Source organism: Ciconia boyciana, chromosome 1, assembly GCF_034638445.1.
Source record: "Ciconia boyciana chromosome 1, ASM3463844v1, whole genome shotgun sequence".
Taxonomy (NCBI): domain Eukaryota; kingdom Metazoa; phylum Chordata; class Aves; order Ciconiiformes; family Ciconiidae; genus Ciconia; species Ciconia boyciana.
Window position 1 is genome coordinate 17,137,851 of NC_132934.1, and position 15,700 is coordinate 17,153,550.

Genomic DNA, 15,700 nt, shown 5'->3' on the forward strand with positions numbered 1-15,700 from the left:
TTGGGAGGGGGCACAGCCAAACTGGCCAAAGGGCTATTCCATACCATATGGTGTCATGCTCAGTATATAAAGCTGGGGAAGAAGAAGGAAGGGGGGGATGTTCAGAGTGATGGCATTTCCCTTCCCAAGTAACCGTTTTGCATGATGGAGCCCTGCTTTCCTGGAGATGGCTGAACACCTGCCTGCCCATGGGAAGGAGTGAATGAATTCCTTGGTTTGCTTTGCTTGCGTGTGCGGCTTTTGCTTTCCCTATTAAGCTGTCTTTATGTCAGCCCATGAGTTTTCTCACTTTTCCGATTCTCTCCCCCATCCCACTGGAGGGGGAGTGAGCGAGCGGCTGTGTGGGGCTTAGTTGCCAGCTGGGGTTAAACCACGACGCAAGGTTTCTGTTAAATCTAGTCTCGAGTGCTATTTTTCCTGTTTCAATGCACTGAATCTGCTTTCTTGCAACAGAGTTTCCTCTCAGTTACAGGCAGACAGCGGAGAATAGATGAGTGGCTCCAGCCATAGGAGGCTTTGGAGACATCTGGTTTTCCCTTGTATCATTTGTGTTCCACTCTGTTGAAAGTAGGACACATCTGGAGAAAGATGGCAGGGGAAGGAAACATCCAGACCTCCTGGCAGTTGTGTCTGTATGAATCAGCAGGTTGGTTTGCGCTGATGGAGATGGATGCAAGATAATAAACCAAGTATGTCTTTGTTTATAGTAGCATTCAAGAGAAAGCATGAGCCTTCTCTCTGAGGAGCTGCTGATCTGGCTGGGCAGAATGGAGAAACCAATCTCAGCATTAAGATGTTTTAAAATGCTAATCAGCTTGTATTCATTACCAAACACCTGCAAATGAAATTAGAGTAACAGCAAAAGAAGCAAATGTGATGTTGTTAAAATGGTGTGAAACGGAGCAATCCTGTGGTCTCTCAGTGGCGCAGATGCAGAGCGGGCAGCTATGCGGGACTGAGCGGGAGATGGCAACGGGATCACCGGGTTTTCAGTAATTAATCTTTCAAACACCATTTCCTTAATGTGTAAGGAACAGCCGGTTTAAACATATGCATAGTTCTCCAGCATAGTTCAGTCTTCTGTATGTCTTGTGCCTGGGACGTAGCTCAAACCTGATTCAACCTGCACACGGTGAGGAGTGCGTAGAGTGGTAGGGAAGCGTCAAGGTCTTCACTAACAGGGAATGATCCGTGTCTCGTGCTCGTAACAGAAAAAGAAATGCTGAGCTGAGCCATGAAAGAGCAAAGTGACAGAAGAAAGTGGCAAGGATGACAGCAGCACTTTTGGCTGAGAAAAGGTGAAAAATCTCTGGATTTTTCTGGATCTCATGGAAGCTGCTGGTGTCTTAGGCTGATGCGTGCTCCAGTAGCCAGGCAGCAGCTGAGGCCATGAGCCTGTTGTATCCAGGCACAAGGGACATATCTTTGAGAGAGATGTTCAGCTGGCCTGTTTTCTATGTGTTTTTCACCTCAAGACTGAAATGAATCTGTGTGCGCTGGATGAGACGGGCTTTCTGGGGGAGCTCGGCAAGGCAGGGCTGCGGCAGGGTGGAAAGGTGCACGGCAGCACTGGCTGCTTTGCCAGCAGCATGTCAAGGGCCCAGCATCTCTCTGGGAAGCGCTGGCACCGGCTGCTCAGGTGCTGCTCAAGTGCAAGGTGGAACTGCAAATCTTGCGGCTTACTGCTGTTAAGGCAGCATTAGGGTTTGGCTGGGGTTTCAGATGTGCGTTTTTCTGGGATTTGTTGGGTTAACCTCTCTCTTTTAAGTGTATTTGAATTTTGGATTTCCAGCTGTCCTGAAATTGGGTTTGTGACTTCACAGTGACATCCTGCCTTAAATGTTGTCCTGTTGGTACGTCCATGCCAGCATAAAGAAGGTTTCTGCCCCAGAACTGGTTGTGGATTGGCCACCAGTGCTAAGCACATTCCTGTTCAGCCTGGTTCTGCCTGGTCATTTCTCAGCAGGAAAGTTAGAGGAGAAATGTTTTGTTGGAAGTTGCTTTTGAAAGTCAACTGCAGTGGTGGTAGGTCCTCTGAAATGTTTCAGAGCATCTATTGCTCCACCATCTCTCCACTCATTGCCCAGCTATGATTTATCGCCTGTTGCAGGCATCTTCATTCTGGTTTTCCTACTATCAAGAGGGTCATGTCCTTCACATAAGTGCTGAGCTGATCTGGAAATGGTAACCCAGACAGATGTTCAGCTCTCTGTGATTTCTTCTCTCCAAGTAAATAACATTGTTTGCATAGGAAAGGGTGGTGTCTGCCTAAGTCTACTTTCCCAAAAGTACATGGTTTTTCAGCTGTAGCAATTGATGTAGTTGCAGCTGAAATTTTTCTCTAGTTACAGTTATGACTTGTTGTCCTGGTTTCAGCTGAGATGGAGTTAATTTTCTTTGTGGTAGCTGGTGTGGGGCTATGTTTTGGATTTGTGCTGAAAACAGTGTTGATAATACAGAGATGTTTTAGTTGTTGCTGCAGTCAAGGACTTTTCAAGTCCTTGAAAAGGACTCCAAAAGTCAAGGACTTTTCAGCTTCCCATGCTCTGCCAGGTGCAGGGAGGGTTGGGAGGGGACACAGCCAAGATAGTTGATCCAAACTGGCCAAAGGGCTATTCCATACCATATGACGTCATGCTCAGTATATAAAGCTGGGGAAGAAGAAGGAAGGGGAGGACGTTCAGAGTGATGGCGTTTGTCTTCCCAAGTCACCGTTATGCGTGATGGAGCCCTGCTTTCCTGGAGATGGCTGAACACCTGCCTGCCCATGGGAAGGAGTGAAGGAATTCCTTGCTTTGCTTTGCTTGCATGCGCGGCTTTTGCTTTACCTATTAAACTGTCTTTATCTCAACCCACAGTTTTCTCACTTTTACTCTTCCCATTGTCTCCCCCATCCCACTGGAGGGGGAGTGAGCGAGCAGCTGCATGGTGCTTAGCTGCCAGCTGGTGTTAAACCAGGACACTTGTTGTCCCTTTAAACAAATGCTAATTTTCAAAAATATGATTTATAACAAAAAATTAAGTTGACAGTATTCCTTTAAAATATATTGTTGACAGTCAGATGAAAATACCTGGCTTTATACCTTTTCCTATAAATAATGTGATTTCGACATAGTCCTTGGAATAGAGTCACTTTTTCAGTAGCACAGGCACTATTTACCTCAGATCTGATTTTTATTTTTACTGTCTAATTAGAAATGCTGCCTTCCAAATTATTTCACTGCATAGAAAAGAAAGTATACGCTTCTTTTCCTTATAACTTCACTTGACCTTGGCACGCTCGGATTACACCCAAAATGTGCAGCATACAGTTCATCAATGACTTAAGGACTAACTTCCATTTGACCTTAAATCCCTGTGTGCGGCATCTTTAGCTCGAAGTCCTGCTGCTGCAGCTCTTTCTGCACTGTGCGATACTCACGTGAATGGTCTCGTTGGCTTTGGTGTGACTGCTTGCACAGTAAAGACTATTCATTTGAAGAAGATGTGTAGATACAAGGCAAGTGTTTAAATTCAGGAATGTTCTGCTGGTTACTCTTCCTAAGACCAGGCTTGGGAAAAAGCACATTTCTGAATGTAGGACTTGGCTCCAAGATCTTGATAAATCAACAGCGATGGAGCTTTTTCATCTTAATTTTACATTTGTCAGCTTTTCATAAGACATTATGTGCCATGTTTATATTGAGATGTCACCCATTTCCCTGAAAATTCTTTAATACTAAGTTTTATTGTTATTTTTCAGGTGTTCAAATGAAACAGTATTCAAAAAGGAAGATTTGTTCTGGGCATACAATTTCTGCCCCACTCCATACTCTTGGACAGCACTTCTGGGCCTTATTTTATACTTGGTTTTCTTTGCACCTGGTAAGCAAATGTTTGTTTACACATATAAGTTAAAAAATTGTAAAGGTAAAATGTCGAATAGTGAGGCTACATGTTAAATTTACTTTTGAGTCCAGACATTAAACTGAGATTGACCTTCTTTCCTAATTCTTAGGGATGGGTCCTATGCCCTGGACCATCAATTCTGAAATTTACCCACTTTGGGCTAGAAGTACAGGAAACGCATGTTCCTCTGGAGTGAACTGGGTTTTCAATGTGCTCGTGTCACTGACATTCCTGCATACGGCTGAATATCTGACGTACTACGGTAAGAAACAATATGTGTCCGTGTGTGCAGTACTACCATTGGCGCATAGGTTTTCTACTGATTCTGGGTCACTCAGTTGGTTTTGCTATGAATCATCAACTGTGAATGCAGTGTTCTCAACCCACCGTGGTTTAGTAAGACTAGAGACCTGATACGACCTACCTGGATCACAGAGTTTGGTCCAGCTTTCATAAGAAAGATTTCTTTCTGTCCTTACCTGAGAACCTAGACAGTTGATTAAAACAGGGAAGCTGGAAAAAAAAAAACCACTTTTGATTTGGTGAAATATGCTGATTCCCACTTAAGGAGACAGCATCTGCAATTTTCCAGTTTATGATGGCATCCAAGGCCAAGATCAGATGGTCCTTGCAGAAATAGCTGTGTAAGATGCTACTGCCCCACGCCCGGCTGTTGATTAAGTCCTGTCTGCTGGAGCCTGCAGAGACTGTGTCAGTTTACTGCTCAGCCACTCCAGTACAAGTCATTTAAATTACATTAAGCTGCTAGGGAGTTTTTATGACCTTCATATCATTACTAGTACAGAGCCTTTCAGCTCTACTTGTCATTCCTTTGAGTCATCAGTCTAGAAACATGCAGCAGGTAAATGTTTGTTGGTCCTTTGGTACCTTCTCTGCCCCCCTAGGTAAGGTGTGTGTGTGGGGGGAACGAGTGCTTTCTCACTGCTAATTGTCTCTCCAGAGGAGTTTTAAATAATAATTAGGTGTAAGAGTCACAAGCATTATTTTAATCTTGACTATTTCTTTTTTGCTAAAGTTTCTTGTTCTGAGGGGTTGTCTTACTGTGTCCTTCACTGTTAAGATAAACTGAGAAAGTTCTTGCCTTTCATATCTGTTTTTTTTAATTGGATATGCAACCATTTAATTGCTGTTTATTTTAACAGCAGAATGACTTGTCCAAAAAATATGTGTATTATTTTCCATGTGAAATGAAATTGCTTTTGATAATTTACTCTGTTGTGGAGTGATGCAATAAAGCAGCCTTCTCCCACACCCACAGCCCCGCAGCTCATTGTTTTAATGATGCCGCTCCAACCGTTGCTTTTACACACTCCTCTGGTACCTGCAGCCTGCTGCTTCTGCTGCTCTCTCTGCTCTGGAGCAGAGAAGGGACGGGAACTTCTGTAACCGACTGTGCATATTGTTTTACATTGCAGGAGCCTTCTTCCTCTACGCAGGGTTTGCTGGCTTGGGACTGGTTTTCATCTACGGCTGCCTGCCTGAGACTAAAGGGAAAAAACTAGAGGAAATTGAATCTTTGTTTGAAAACAGGCTATGTACATGTGGTATGTCAGATTCTGATGAAGGGAGGTATATTGAGTATATTCGGGTGAAGGGAAGTAATTACCATCTTTCTGACAATGATGCTTCTGATGTGGAATAATTTTCAGCTGCTGATGTATTTAATCATTTAAAAGCCTTCTGGGGGAAAAGCAGCTCTCTGATGACCTCACTGCCCTGCTTCTGGTCTGGTTCTCCTTTCTACTGTCTAGTTAAAAATGCCTTCACGTTCAAAAATGCTCCATTGGGGAGGAAATTCAGTATGCTAATGTTTTCTTGATAACTGAAAGCAATGGCTTCCAAAAGAGATTGAATTCCACGATTATGTGAATTCACCAAGTATGTGCGACACTGCACCATCCCAAGGTATATAGTAGGGTGCACTGTACCAGATGAATACAGAAGGCTATCCTAGATGGTCAGTGTTGTCCTTATCCTCAGTACTGACAAAAGATAAAAGAATAGAGTAGCTAATCAGAAAGCAGCCGACGTCTGTCAGATCCCCGTCCCATAGGAGCCTAGCAAATAGCTCTGCTGTGCAGTACAATGAATGACGAATGCATAAGCTGCTGTAATGGTAGCCATTTAAAAGGTTTAACTGATTAGGAAACTACAAATATCTGCTATGTCTATTGGAGGGAACATTTCCCAAATTTGCCCTAAGATAATTTCTGTTTTTATTTATTTGAGATAACAAGTAGAGAGCCATACTCACCTGGGTGGAGGTTCACTTGGGGTGACGTACGTCTGTGTTACACTGGGTTATCTAGCCACTGCTGCTCTTGAGTACACACTACGGTCGGGATTTGGTGTTTGTGAGAGAAACTGCCAAAATTAACTACCTGACAGCAGGAAAACAGAACTAAGTGTGTGGCCACACATACAAATGAACTGGTATGTATTGCTAGGTACAATGTAGAGGCTTCAGTTAGTTGGAAGAAATTATTTTTGTTTTCCTTTTTTGCATTTGAACGTTTGCGTTCGTGCCTAATTTTGAACACAAAATTTCATTAGCTAAAAGAATGAAAAGGAGGGGAGAGGTTTTGTGCTGCTAAATGCACGGTGGTCATCCCTCCTGCGCCTTTTGCTTGTGCATAATCATATTGCCTTCAGTTTATCTTTGTATGTACAGAGTAAATGAATCCCAGCACATTTTTCCTTCAAATGCCCTTAGTCAACCAGTGTCTTGCTGGATCTAAAGAGAAATATTGGCAATGGGCAGAAGCCTACATGTCATATTAATCGCCTTACCGAAGCATTGCAAAATTGTCAAGAAAATGTCAGGCACAAAAAATCAACTTGGCTGCCTTGAGCCTGGTAATGAAAATATGAATGGTATTTTATTCACCTGCCATGATTGCTTGCCTTGGCAAATTGAATTTTATGCAGCTACATAAAAATACTACGTTATTTTTTTTCCTTGCTCTGTCCTCACTGCTTTAAGTCTTCAGAGATACGAGTTTGAAAGCATCAACAGTTCAAATTCTTATCTTTGAAACATTTGCTTCATGAAAGAATGTGGAAGAACTCCTCTGCCTGTGGGCTGCCGCCCATTTATTTGGTAAAAACACATTTATTTTTCATTGTGTAAAGATTAAAGAAGTTGTTGGGTTCATTAGCTTTTATAGATTTGCTTTGTGGGCTTTTCTTGGGTTGAAAAATATTTTGAATGTAGGTTTACTATCAAAACTGAGACTGGACATTTGTTACTAAATTATTTTTATTGGATAACGTAGGGTTTTGTTGTTGTAAAGAAGTCTGCCATTATGTTATCTGATCTTCTGTGGGGGGAGTTCTTACCCTCCAATTATTGACCTTTAGTGATTGGGCGTATTTTGCATTATTTTCTTTTCTACTTCATTAATCAAAGAAATGTTTTTGGAAAGAAAACATTTTAAATCATCCTTCTGTGACTTGACTGGGACTAAAAGGGGAAAGCATAGTAGACAGAGGGAATTTCAAATGAATCATTGCAAAGAGTGGCCTGACCTTGAATATCTCCTTATGTAGTGAGAGGGCTGGATTCTTACACCTTACATCTTGCCTCCCCTTTAAGCGCACAATACTTTTATGCTTCAAAGCACCAGCTGTTGAAAATGGTCAGGTCTCCAGACCTATCTACAAATGCACCCGCCGTGGGATGTCTCCATTAGGCTGTCACCTCTTTGAAACCTTCACTGAAGGTGCAGTACCTGAAATGAGAAAACGGGATACTTGGCACAGACGAGAACAAAATAGTTTTAAGGGCAAATTGGTTTCTTCCTGAAATGGAAAAATGTGTGTTTGAAGACCCTCATTCAGAACAGATTCGTTACCCAGAACAGCGTGTGTATAGGTGTGTAACGCCCAACCTGTGCTTACGTGGTTGATAGGCTTAAGTGGGAATTTACTGGCTTTTGAGAACAGGGACTTATGGTTCTGATCTCCCCAAAAGTGTGAGCCACACTCGCTGTTACACCTGTGAACGTCCCCTTGCTTGGCATGTTTTGCTGGAGCGGGGTGTAAGCCAAGGAGGGTGTTCCTGCGCCGGCCAGTGTCAGTGCTGACCTCGCGCTTCGTTGCACTTGTGTCCACAGGAAACGGCTGCATTTGTTGGGCATAACCAAAGCAAGTCACTGGAAAGATCGCTGTCACAAGATCAGCCTCTTTTGTTTTGCAGGCAGTGCTGGGGCTTTTTAGCAGCAGCAGACCATCTCTCTCTGCCAGCCTTGTTTCACGGACGTTCTCCAAAATGGTGCTCAGCTGCGTACTGCACTGGGCTCGTTTTCTCACACAACAAGTTCAATCTTACTGAAAGCAGTTTCTGAAGGTTTGCATCCCGTGCCCTTTTTCTCGAGGCAAAACGATTGAAACACATGCATTTTATTTATCATTGCTACCGGCTATGAGGGTGCAAAATACATTGGCTTCTTTATTGTCACTCCCCCTTCCCTGCCCACGGAGAGTTGGCTTTAAGTCTTCCTTTTAGGGTTGCTTTACACCAAGATAACATTCCATACCTGAGAAACACTGAACCTAGTACCAAGCATCACGTGTAATAAAAATGAGATCGAATACTTGAAATTAATCTTACGCAATTAGGGTTTTATTTTTAGAATCTGTGAACATTTATAATGTATGAAGAAAATTAAATAAATGTTTCTATTTTGCAAATATTTTTTATATTTGTGCATATTTTAAGTTTTAAGAGATTCTTGCTAAGGGTAGACTTAGTAATGTTCTGGATAAAAGAATAAAAAATACAGTGTAGCTGAATAATTTCTTATGACAGGATTTTAATTTATGAAGTAGCATAAATAGTATGTCTAAGCACAATATCATTTTATTGAAAGCTTTCTGCAGAAGATGTGAAATAGTTTCTTCACAAGGACTGCACACTTAATTCAGGTATTCTGTGCATCAGGAATGCTAGAGTAATACTGGTGGTGGAGTTGGGCATGAATTGGATGTTGATTATACACAAAAATTTGAGATGTTTTAATTCTGATTAATCTATTGACTCTACATGTTTTGGTCTAAGAGCAAGTATAAAAGAAACAAGTCCTGATGCATTTTTAATCTTTTTACATTTAATACACATATAGCAGTTTGTTCACCATGTTGCAAATCTAAAGTGTTGGAGGGGTTGAGATAATTTGCCACTTGTTTCTTCCCCTTGTCACTTTGTTGATCAAAATCAGTTTTTAACGAGAGAAGCAAACCTGTTTTGAAAATAGACGTAGAAATGAAGCAAGGCCCCAGGACTCGTCCGAGGGCTGAAGTTGCGTTGCTACACATGCACCTTAGATCGCTGTCAGACGTTGCTACCTTGTGAGTTGCAGTGACAGCTGTCAGAAATTTTGGGACAAGAAAGGATATGCCCCAAGGTTCATTGTTCCAACACCGACTTATTTTTGCATGACTTGGTAAATGCAGCATTTCACTGATGTAGGAGTTCGGGTTGGGAGAGGAGAAGAAAGAAACGATGCATCAAAAGCCCCCTGAAGTCATGTTTCAGTAGAGGCAGGTGTCGTATCCAAAAGGAGCAGCCTCTGACTTCTCTTCCGTGTGGGAGAAGGATGGTGGGACCAAGGGACGTGCGTGCTCCTGTGCATGGGAACAGGGGGCTGGCAGACTGAGGGGCAAGAAGCACACAAGCGCTCCTCTCCCATGCCCACGCAGAGGTGAGAACATGGCAATGGAGTTTGCAAAGCTAGTACTTTTTTCCTCGGTGAAATCTCTTTTGCCCTTCTTACTCACTCGGGTTGAGCACTGGGGAGAAGTTTTGACTTTCAGGGGCTGGTACAGGCCCTGAGCCAGGGTCTTTCCTTCGGCCATGAGGGTGTTGGGTGCAGTCCCACAAGTGCGCAGTGGGCTAATAAAAGATAGACCTGTACTTCTCAGCTTTATACCCAACTTTCTACTTCTCAACGTGAACGCTCTTCTAACACGGTCTTGAAATTTTACTTGTACTTGCATAAGAGGCTTTGTTAGCTGAACATCACTACGTGAGAAAGAGGCAGAGTCTTCACAGCATAGAGAGATCTCGGGGTAGAAATCAAGGCAGAAGAGACAGTTCTGCGAAGCACTTTAAGGAGTAAGATATTTGTGCACTTTTTTCTGAGGGAGTCAAGCTAATCAAACCCCATTCCTCTGCATTGGGAAGAAAATCGAGCTTTGTGTACCAGGCCAGAAGCAGATAATGCCACAATATGTGCTTTATGGCAAAATGTGTTTTTATTGCGGGTAACATTTACAGCTTACATGTAGCTGCTGCCTATAAAGTGACTCAATTGTTCTCTGGATTTTAACAAGTCACATTTTTGTGCAAAAATCTTAGTGGTTTTCTATCGATCTTCATCGCCTTGTGTACAGTACAGTTAAGCATAATCCACAAAGTGGTCTCGGTTGTGGCAGTGTTACAAATGTCAGCACAGTAAAATCTAGGTGAACATTGTTAAAGAAATATTGTTGTTTGTGATACTGGGGGTTAAAACTCCTTAAAGGCAACTATATATAGATTTTAAAAGTCTGAAAACAATGGCAGTTCTTATCTATTTTGTGTATGTTTTCATATAGAGACAGAGTTTTTTATGTGCCAATAACCATCACTGTAGTGTTTTGTAAATGGGTGTTAATGGTGTTCCAGAGTTCTGTATATGAGAATACACTTTAGCCACAATGACCTGTTAGTGTGAACCAGCGGCATGTTTTTAATCCTACACCTCTCCTCAGAGGTGCTCACTCGTCGGCTTCAGTAGAGCTCGCTCAAGCCAGGGGAAGTTTGACCAGCATCAGGCCTCAAGCATACAGAGTTTATCTAAATCCCTGCTTTCTCATGTTGTCCCTAGACAGTACGTGACATGTGAATGATCTGGCACATGTAATTGTAAAACTTCAACTCTGGTTCAGTTACACTCCTCAATTCTGTTGAGACACAATTTGTCAAAATTTGGTTTGACCTTTCATCGCATTTATATAAATAAGGGGTGCAATGATTGATTATGAATAACGTCCACCTATTTCTAAAGGAAACATCACTTTCTGAAGTGTTAAATAAAGGCAAATTTCTCTTGCTGCCTTAAACATTACACAGACTTTGGAGAGGACTGAATGTATGACCATCATCGTGACTTCTGCAGGAGAAACTGCATGGATCCTCAACAGGTGTGAAACGAGATGGTTTCGTGGTGCTGGGATGCTGTGGTACACCGCAGGCCCGGCCTAGTGCACGCCTGCCATCTGTTCAATTTTAAGTGTTCGAGTAGTCCCCATGAAATCAATAGGATTATTCATATGCGTGAAATCCTCCATGTGCTCAGTGTCCTGCTGGTCCAGGGCATGGCGGGGAAGTGGCACGAGTCACGTCTCTGCTTTCCATCGTGAATCTCACACCCCTACAAAACCGTTAACCGGATCTTTCTGTGACAAATTCTGTGTAGACTATTTGAGACGTTATTGGAGACCAAATTGAGAGTCATACTTCCATGTTGAATAATAACATGCACATGATGCCACCAGGCAGACTGTAATCCCTGGGCACGTGTTAGGTATTCAGTACAAAACAGGTTTTGGCAAAACTAATTCTCGGGTTGTCCAAGTTATTTCTTAACCATGTCAAACATGTGCCATTTCCTTTTGCAACCAGTCAAGCCTATAATGTATGAAAGTGTTGTACATTTTCTGAAACTTAAGTGATGTAAAATTATTTAATTGACTTCTCTTCTGATTGCTTTAATGGAGTTTGGTCTTTACATAAAAATAAATATCTTCAAAGAATTGTCAGTGCCAGAAGTGTAAATGAACAAAATAAAAGGTGAGATACTTAATTACAGAATCTTTCTCAAGGTTTCCTTTGTTCGGGTATTTGGGTCACCCTTTAGAGTTGAAAAATTGCATTGCTCAGCCCATGAGCTTGCCTGAAATAAGTGAAGGGTAAGAATAACTTTGAATGTGATCTTGGTATGATATGTTTCAAACCAGAGAGCGTTTCTGTGATGATGCACACCGGACAAGTGTCCCTTCCTTCCTGGAGGGTTTGTTTGAAGAGCTGAATGCAGCTACGCAGAGCTGCCGACTGTCCCGATGTCCCCCCATGGGTTTTCAATGTCCCCTGCCCAAACCCAGACCAGTTTTCTGACAGCAATTTATACCTTCAGACTTGGTTATCGACTGGGGAAAGGGCAGAAGTTGCTATTTTCTAACGGGGAAGTGTCCCAACTGTGTTTTATTAAGAAAATTGCTTAAACCAGTTTGATGATTAACAAAGAGCAGCAGGACCGTGGCCATGCTGTGCTGGGGGCTGCCCTGGCTGTGCTCCCCCATGCGGCAGAGGAATCGCACCCGCTAGACCGAGTGGAAGTTGGTCCTGTTACTTCCATGTACCGCAGGTACCATGATCAAACCCTTGCAAGGTCCAGAGTTGCCTCTGACAGAGCTGTAGCCTTTTGGTCCAGGATGCAGAGAGATCACAGCCGGCGGCAGTATAGCTGATGGGGAGATGCTGGCAGCAGGAGTCTGCTTGGCAAGCCTCTATCTGTGGCAGAGCTTATCTCCAGGAGGGGAGAGAGGAAGCTGATCATTTTGCACTGACAGGTTATGTTTTTAGGTTTCTGGCTGATAGTGCTTATAAAGGTGACGAGTGGCTGCCGTTCAGATTACTTGTCACCAAAACCACTCGGCAGCTTTGTGGGATAATGAAAAGCTGGTGGCTCTGCTGTCAAACGCTCCATTTTTTTGCCTTCTCCCATTCCCCTCTGCTCCAGCTACTATCACAAAACAACTACTGATGGATTGATTTCTGCCGAACAGATTCTGCCACCTGCAGAACTGAACTGCAGGCAGTAGCAGTACTTGCTCCCAAATCTTTGTGAGCATTGTCAGGATCAGACCCCCGAGGCATCCAGGCTGGGTGGTGCTGCATCGAACCAAAGTCACCCTTATAGTCCTGCACGGCCTTTGCTTTGTGCGTGGCATGAAGTGCTTTCTTTAAAGGCTGCTACAGTTTGTAGGAAGTAGGTGGAGAAGTTAAAGGTAAGCTTAAAAAAAGAAGTCCCTTTCCTCTGATCGTTGGTCCCCTGCTGGGTTGTGCTGAGCTGGCGTCCCTCCAGCTGCCCCTGCCCACGCAGAGCTCCCTGCACGAACGTACTTGAGCTCTTCAGCTGCTGCCGTTTCACTTCCAGCACATTCGCTTGACCCAAAATGAACGGCATCTCAATCCTTATCGTGACAGATAAGGATTCAGCCTGTTCAACCCATCAAGCAACCAGCTGAAAGACAGGTGGAAATAGTCACATGCATTTGCCATAAGCAGTTCTACCAGTCTCGTCGTGGGGCTGTTCATTAGCTGGTCTCCCAGGCAGGTTTTCACTCGCTTGTTTAACATCCCTTACCTTCCTGGTACCCGTGCGTGTGTGTAATTAATAGAGAACCTCTGCATAGAGCTGAAATTTGGAAAGCTTTTGCCTTTTGAGAGTTAACTGCAGAACTACCAGATATGTTTTCTGCATCTTGATTTTGATAGAAAAAAGGCAACAAATCCCGTCTGAGACCTCTGGACATGGGGCTTTTCGTTGGTGCATTGGTTTTATAGGAGATCTTCAGGTCTGGATTTCAGGAGGATACAAGTATCCATCTGTTTTTCACACAAGTGTGACCCTTGCCTTAGCTAGCGCACTCTGGTGTTTGGTACCATGATATCCCATCAAAGCGCTAGTAAGAACCCATAATGCTGAAAAGAAAAGCAGGGTTCTTATACAGAGCAGTAAGATGTGTATTGTATGAAGGAAGAAGGAGGAGCATGCATCCAAAATGACCTATAAGATGTTAAGACCATCACCATGCAGGGATGGGCTTAGCTGCATTTTATTGCAACAAGAAAAGGGGCCAGGGAGATGCAAAACTTCCAAGCAAGTCCTATTCTGTGGGTTATTCTTCAGAAAAAGATGATGTTGAGTAAACAGATCCGCCAAGGCTGCAGGATTTGTGCGCAGTATAAGGAGAGTACGAGCTGCAGCGCACTGATGCCGGGGAGTGCATCCCTTGAGGGCTCAGGTGTCAGAAGGAAAAACTAAGCCCTCCCCTTCAGCAAAGTGGTGAACCACCTGCCCATCCCCATTGGAAAGATGTGCTTTATACGCTTGCTCAGGTTTCATCAAAGGCAGTGAAAGGGGGATGGAGAGGTGGGGAAGGTCCATGCCTGAAGGATCAGTGAGGGTTTTGGGAAGGTGGTTGGAGATACACAAGCAGTTGGAGGGCAGAGGGGGCTGGATTAGCTAAACTCCCTAATGAAGATGATACGTGAAGCTGAGATTGGATCAGGTTGCCGAGGAAACATGGGCAGAAAGAGCAAGGAGCAAATCCCTAGCAGGGGCTGGAGGAAGGAAGCAGGGCATAAGGTATGGGGGACGTTAGTGAGGTGATAGTGTGGGGACATGGCGCCTCTGCTACGCCACCGCTTGATGGCAGGGAGCACCGTCAAACCATCCTGGGTGGAGGGAAGCAAAGACAGAAGATGGGTGCCGGGCTGAGGATGCAGCAGCTTCTGCGCGAGCACTTCAACATGGATCGCAGCACCCGAGCAAGCCGGCGAGCAGTGTCACTTCCAGAGCCAGTCCCTCTGTGCCGATTGGGCACTCAGTGAGAAGAGAGCCGGGATGTCACACGCTGCGAACCAGTGATGCTTGTTCACTGCCCCCCTTCTTCCCCTCTGAGGGCAGGAGGACAGGTGCAGGGCACTGTCACCCTCTGGTAGATCAACCACACTGGAGTCCTTTAGTGCCTGTGTTTGCTCCCTGTGGTGCCACCTCTACGCAGTAACTGATCTTTTGATAAGCAGATTGAATGGTCGAAATCTCTCTCTAAAAGGTGGGGGTTTTTTTCAGGATCTCAGATTTTCATAGACTTGTTCTTCAATTATTTTTTTTTTTTTACATTTCTTGGGCACTGCACTGCAGTTTGTTCACTGCTTAATCTATCAAGACCACATACAGCAAGAGAATTACCCCCAGTCCCCATGCCCAGCTCCCCGTCCCCAGATGCATTTGCCCGTTCATGCACGGTGGCAAGGTGCAGGTGCAGAGCGAGCCCTTGGCACCGTGCTCCAGGCCGAGCCCTGCTCTGCCAGCAAGTCCTGCCCTTCTCCTCCTTAACAGGACACCCTCATGGTTGAGGGCATTTGGGTGCATTTTGTTTAAATGGACCCAATTGCTGATTATTTGCTTGTAGCCTCTGTCAGTGTTGCTCCTCCCCATCTCCCTGATTTTGTGTTACTGGCATAGTTCATCATCATCCCCAGATCCTTTATGAAAGAGTCCTCCAGGCTCCTAAGGAAGAGGTCCCTGCCAGGAGCCTCGTGCAAAGCCCTTCCCCAGCTGCTGCAGTGGCCGTGGGTGCCCCGAGGGAGGGGCACGGTGAAGCTCCTGGAGCCTGAGAGGGGACAGCAGCACCCCGGCAGTGTGACACAGGCTCCCAGCACGCCCAGAAACCCGAGTGGGGAGCATGGACTGGGTCGGTTCAGACTCCACCAGGCAAAGCATGAAGTGTGGGTGCTGAACAGGCAGCCGTAGTGCAGCTGACCTGTGTGTTTTAGTCCCGTTCCCCAAAATTGTACGGGGGTTTGCACTACAATGCTCAGGGCTGGTGCCGCCCACCTGACCTGTCTTACACGTGTCTCTGTTCCCCTTGGACAGTGCTGTGGCATTTGCAGCCTTCTCGCCCCCGCAGCTTTTCCTTCTTCTCAAAGCCATTTCCACAGCTGAGGCTGGTGAGACCC

The 15,700-nt window shown here is 44.5% G+C and overlaps 1 protein-coding gene across 2 annotated transcripts in view; it reads left to right on the top strand.

The window, feature by feature from the left end:
- Positions 1 to 15,700, top strand: part of SLC2A13 (solute carrier family 2 member 13) — a 211,696-nt gene that overhangs the window by 161,878 nt on the left and 34,118 nt on the right. Inside the window, exons 8-10 of one of the 2 annotated variants that reach the window (XM_072859919.1) lie at positions 3,743 to 3,864; positions 3,998 to 4,150; positions 5,325 to 5,453. In XM_072859919.1, the coding sequence (XP_072716020.1) occupies positions 3,743 to 3,864; positions 3,998 to 4,150; positions 5,325 to 5,453 (404 nt within the window). Of the gene's footprint in view, positions 1 to 3,742; positions 3,865 to 3,997; positions 4,151 to 5,324; positions 10,588 to 15,700 lie in introns of those variants that run through there. The other variant, XM_072859915.1, reaches the window with a different exon arrangement.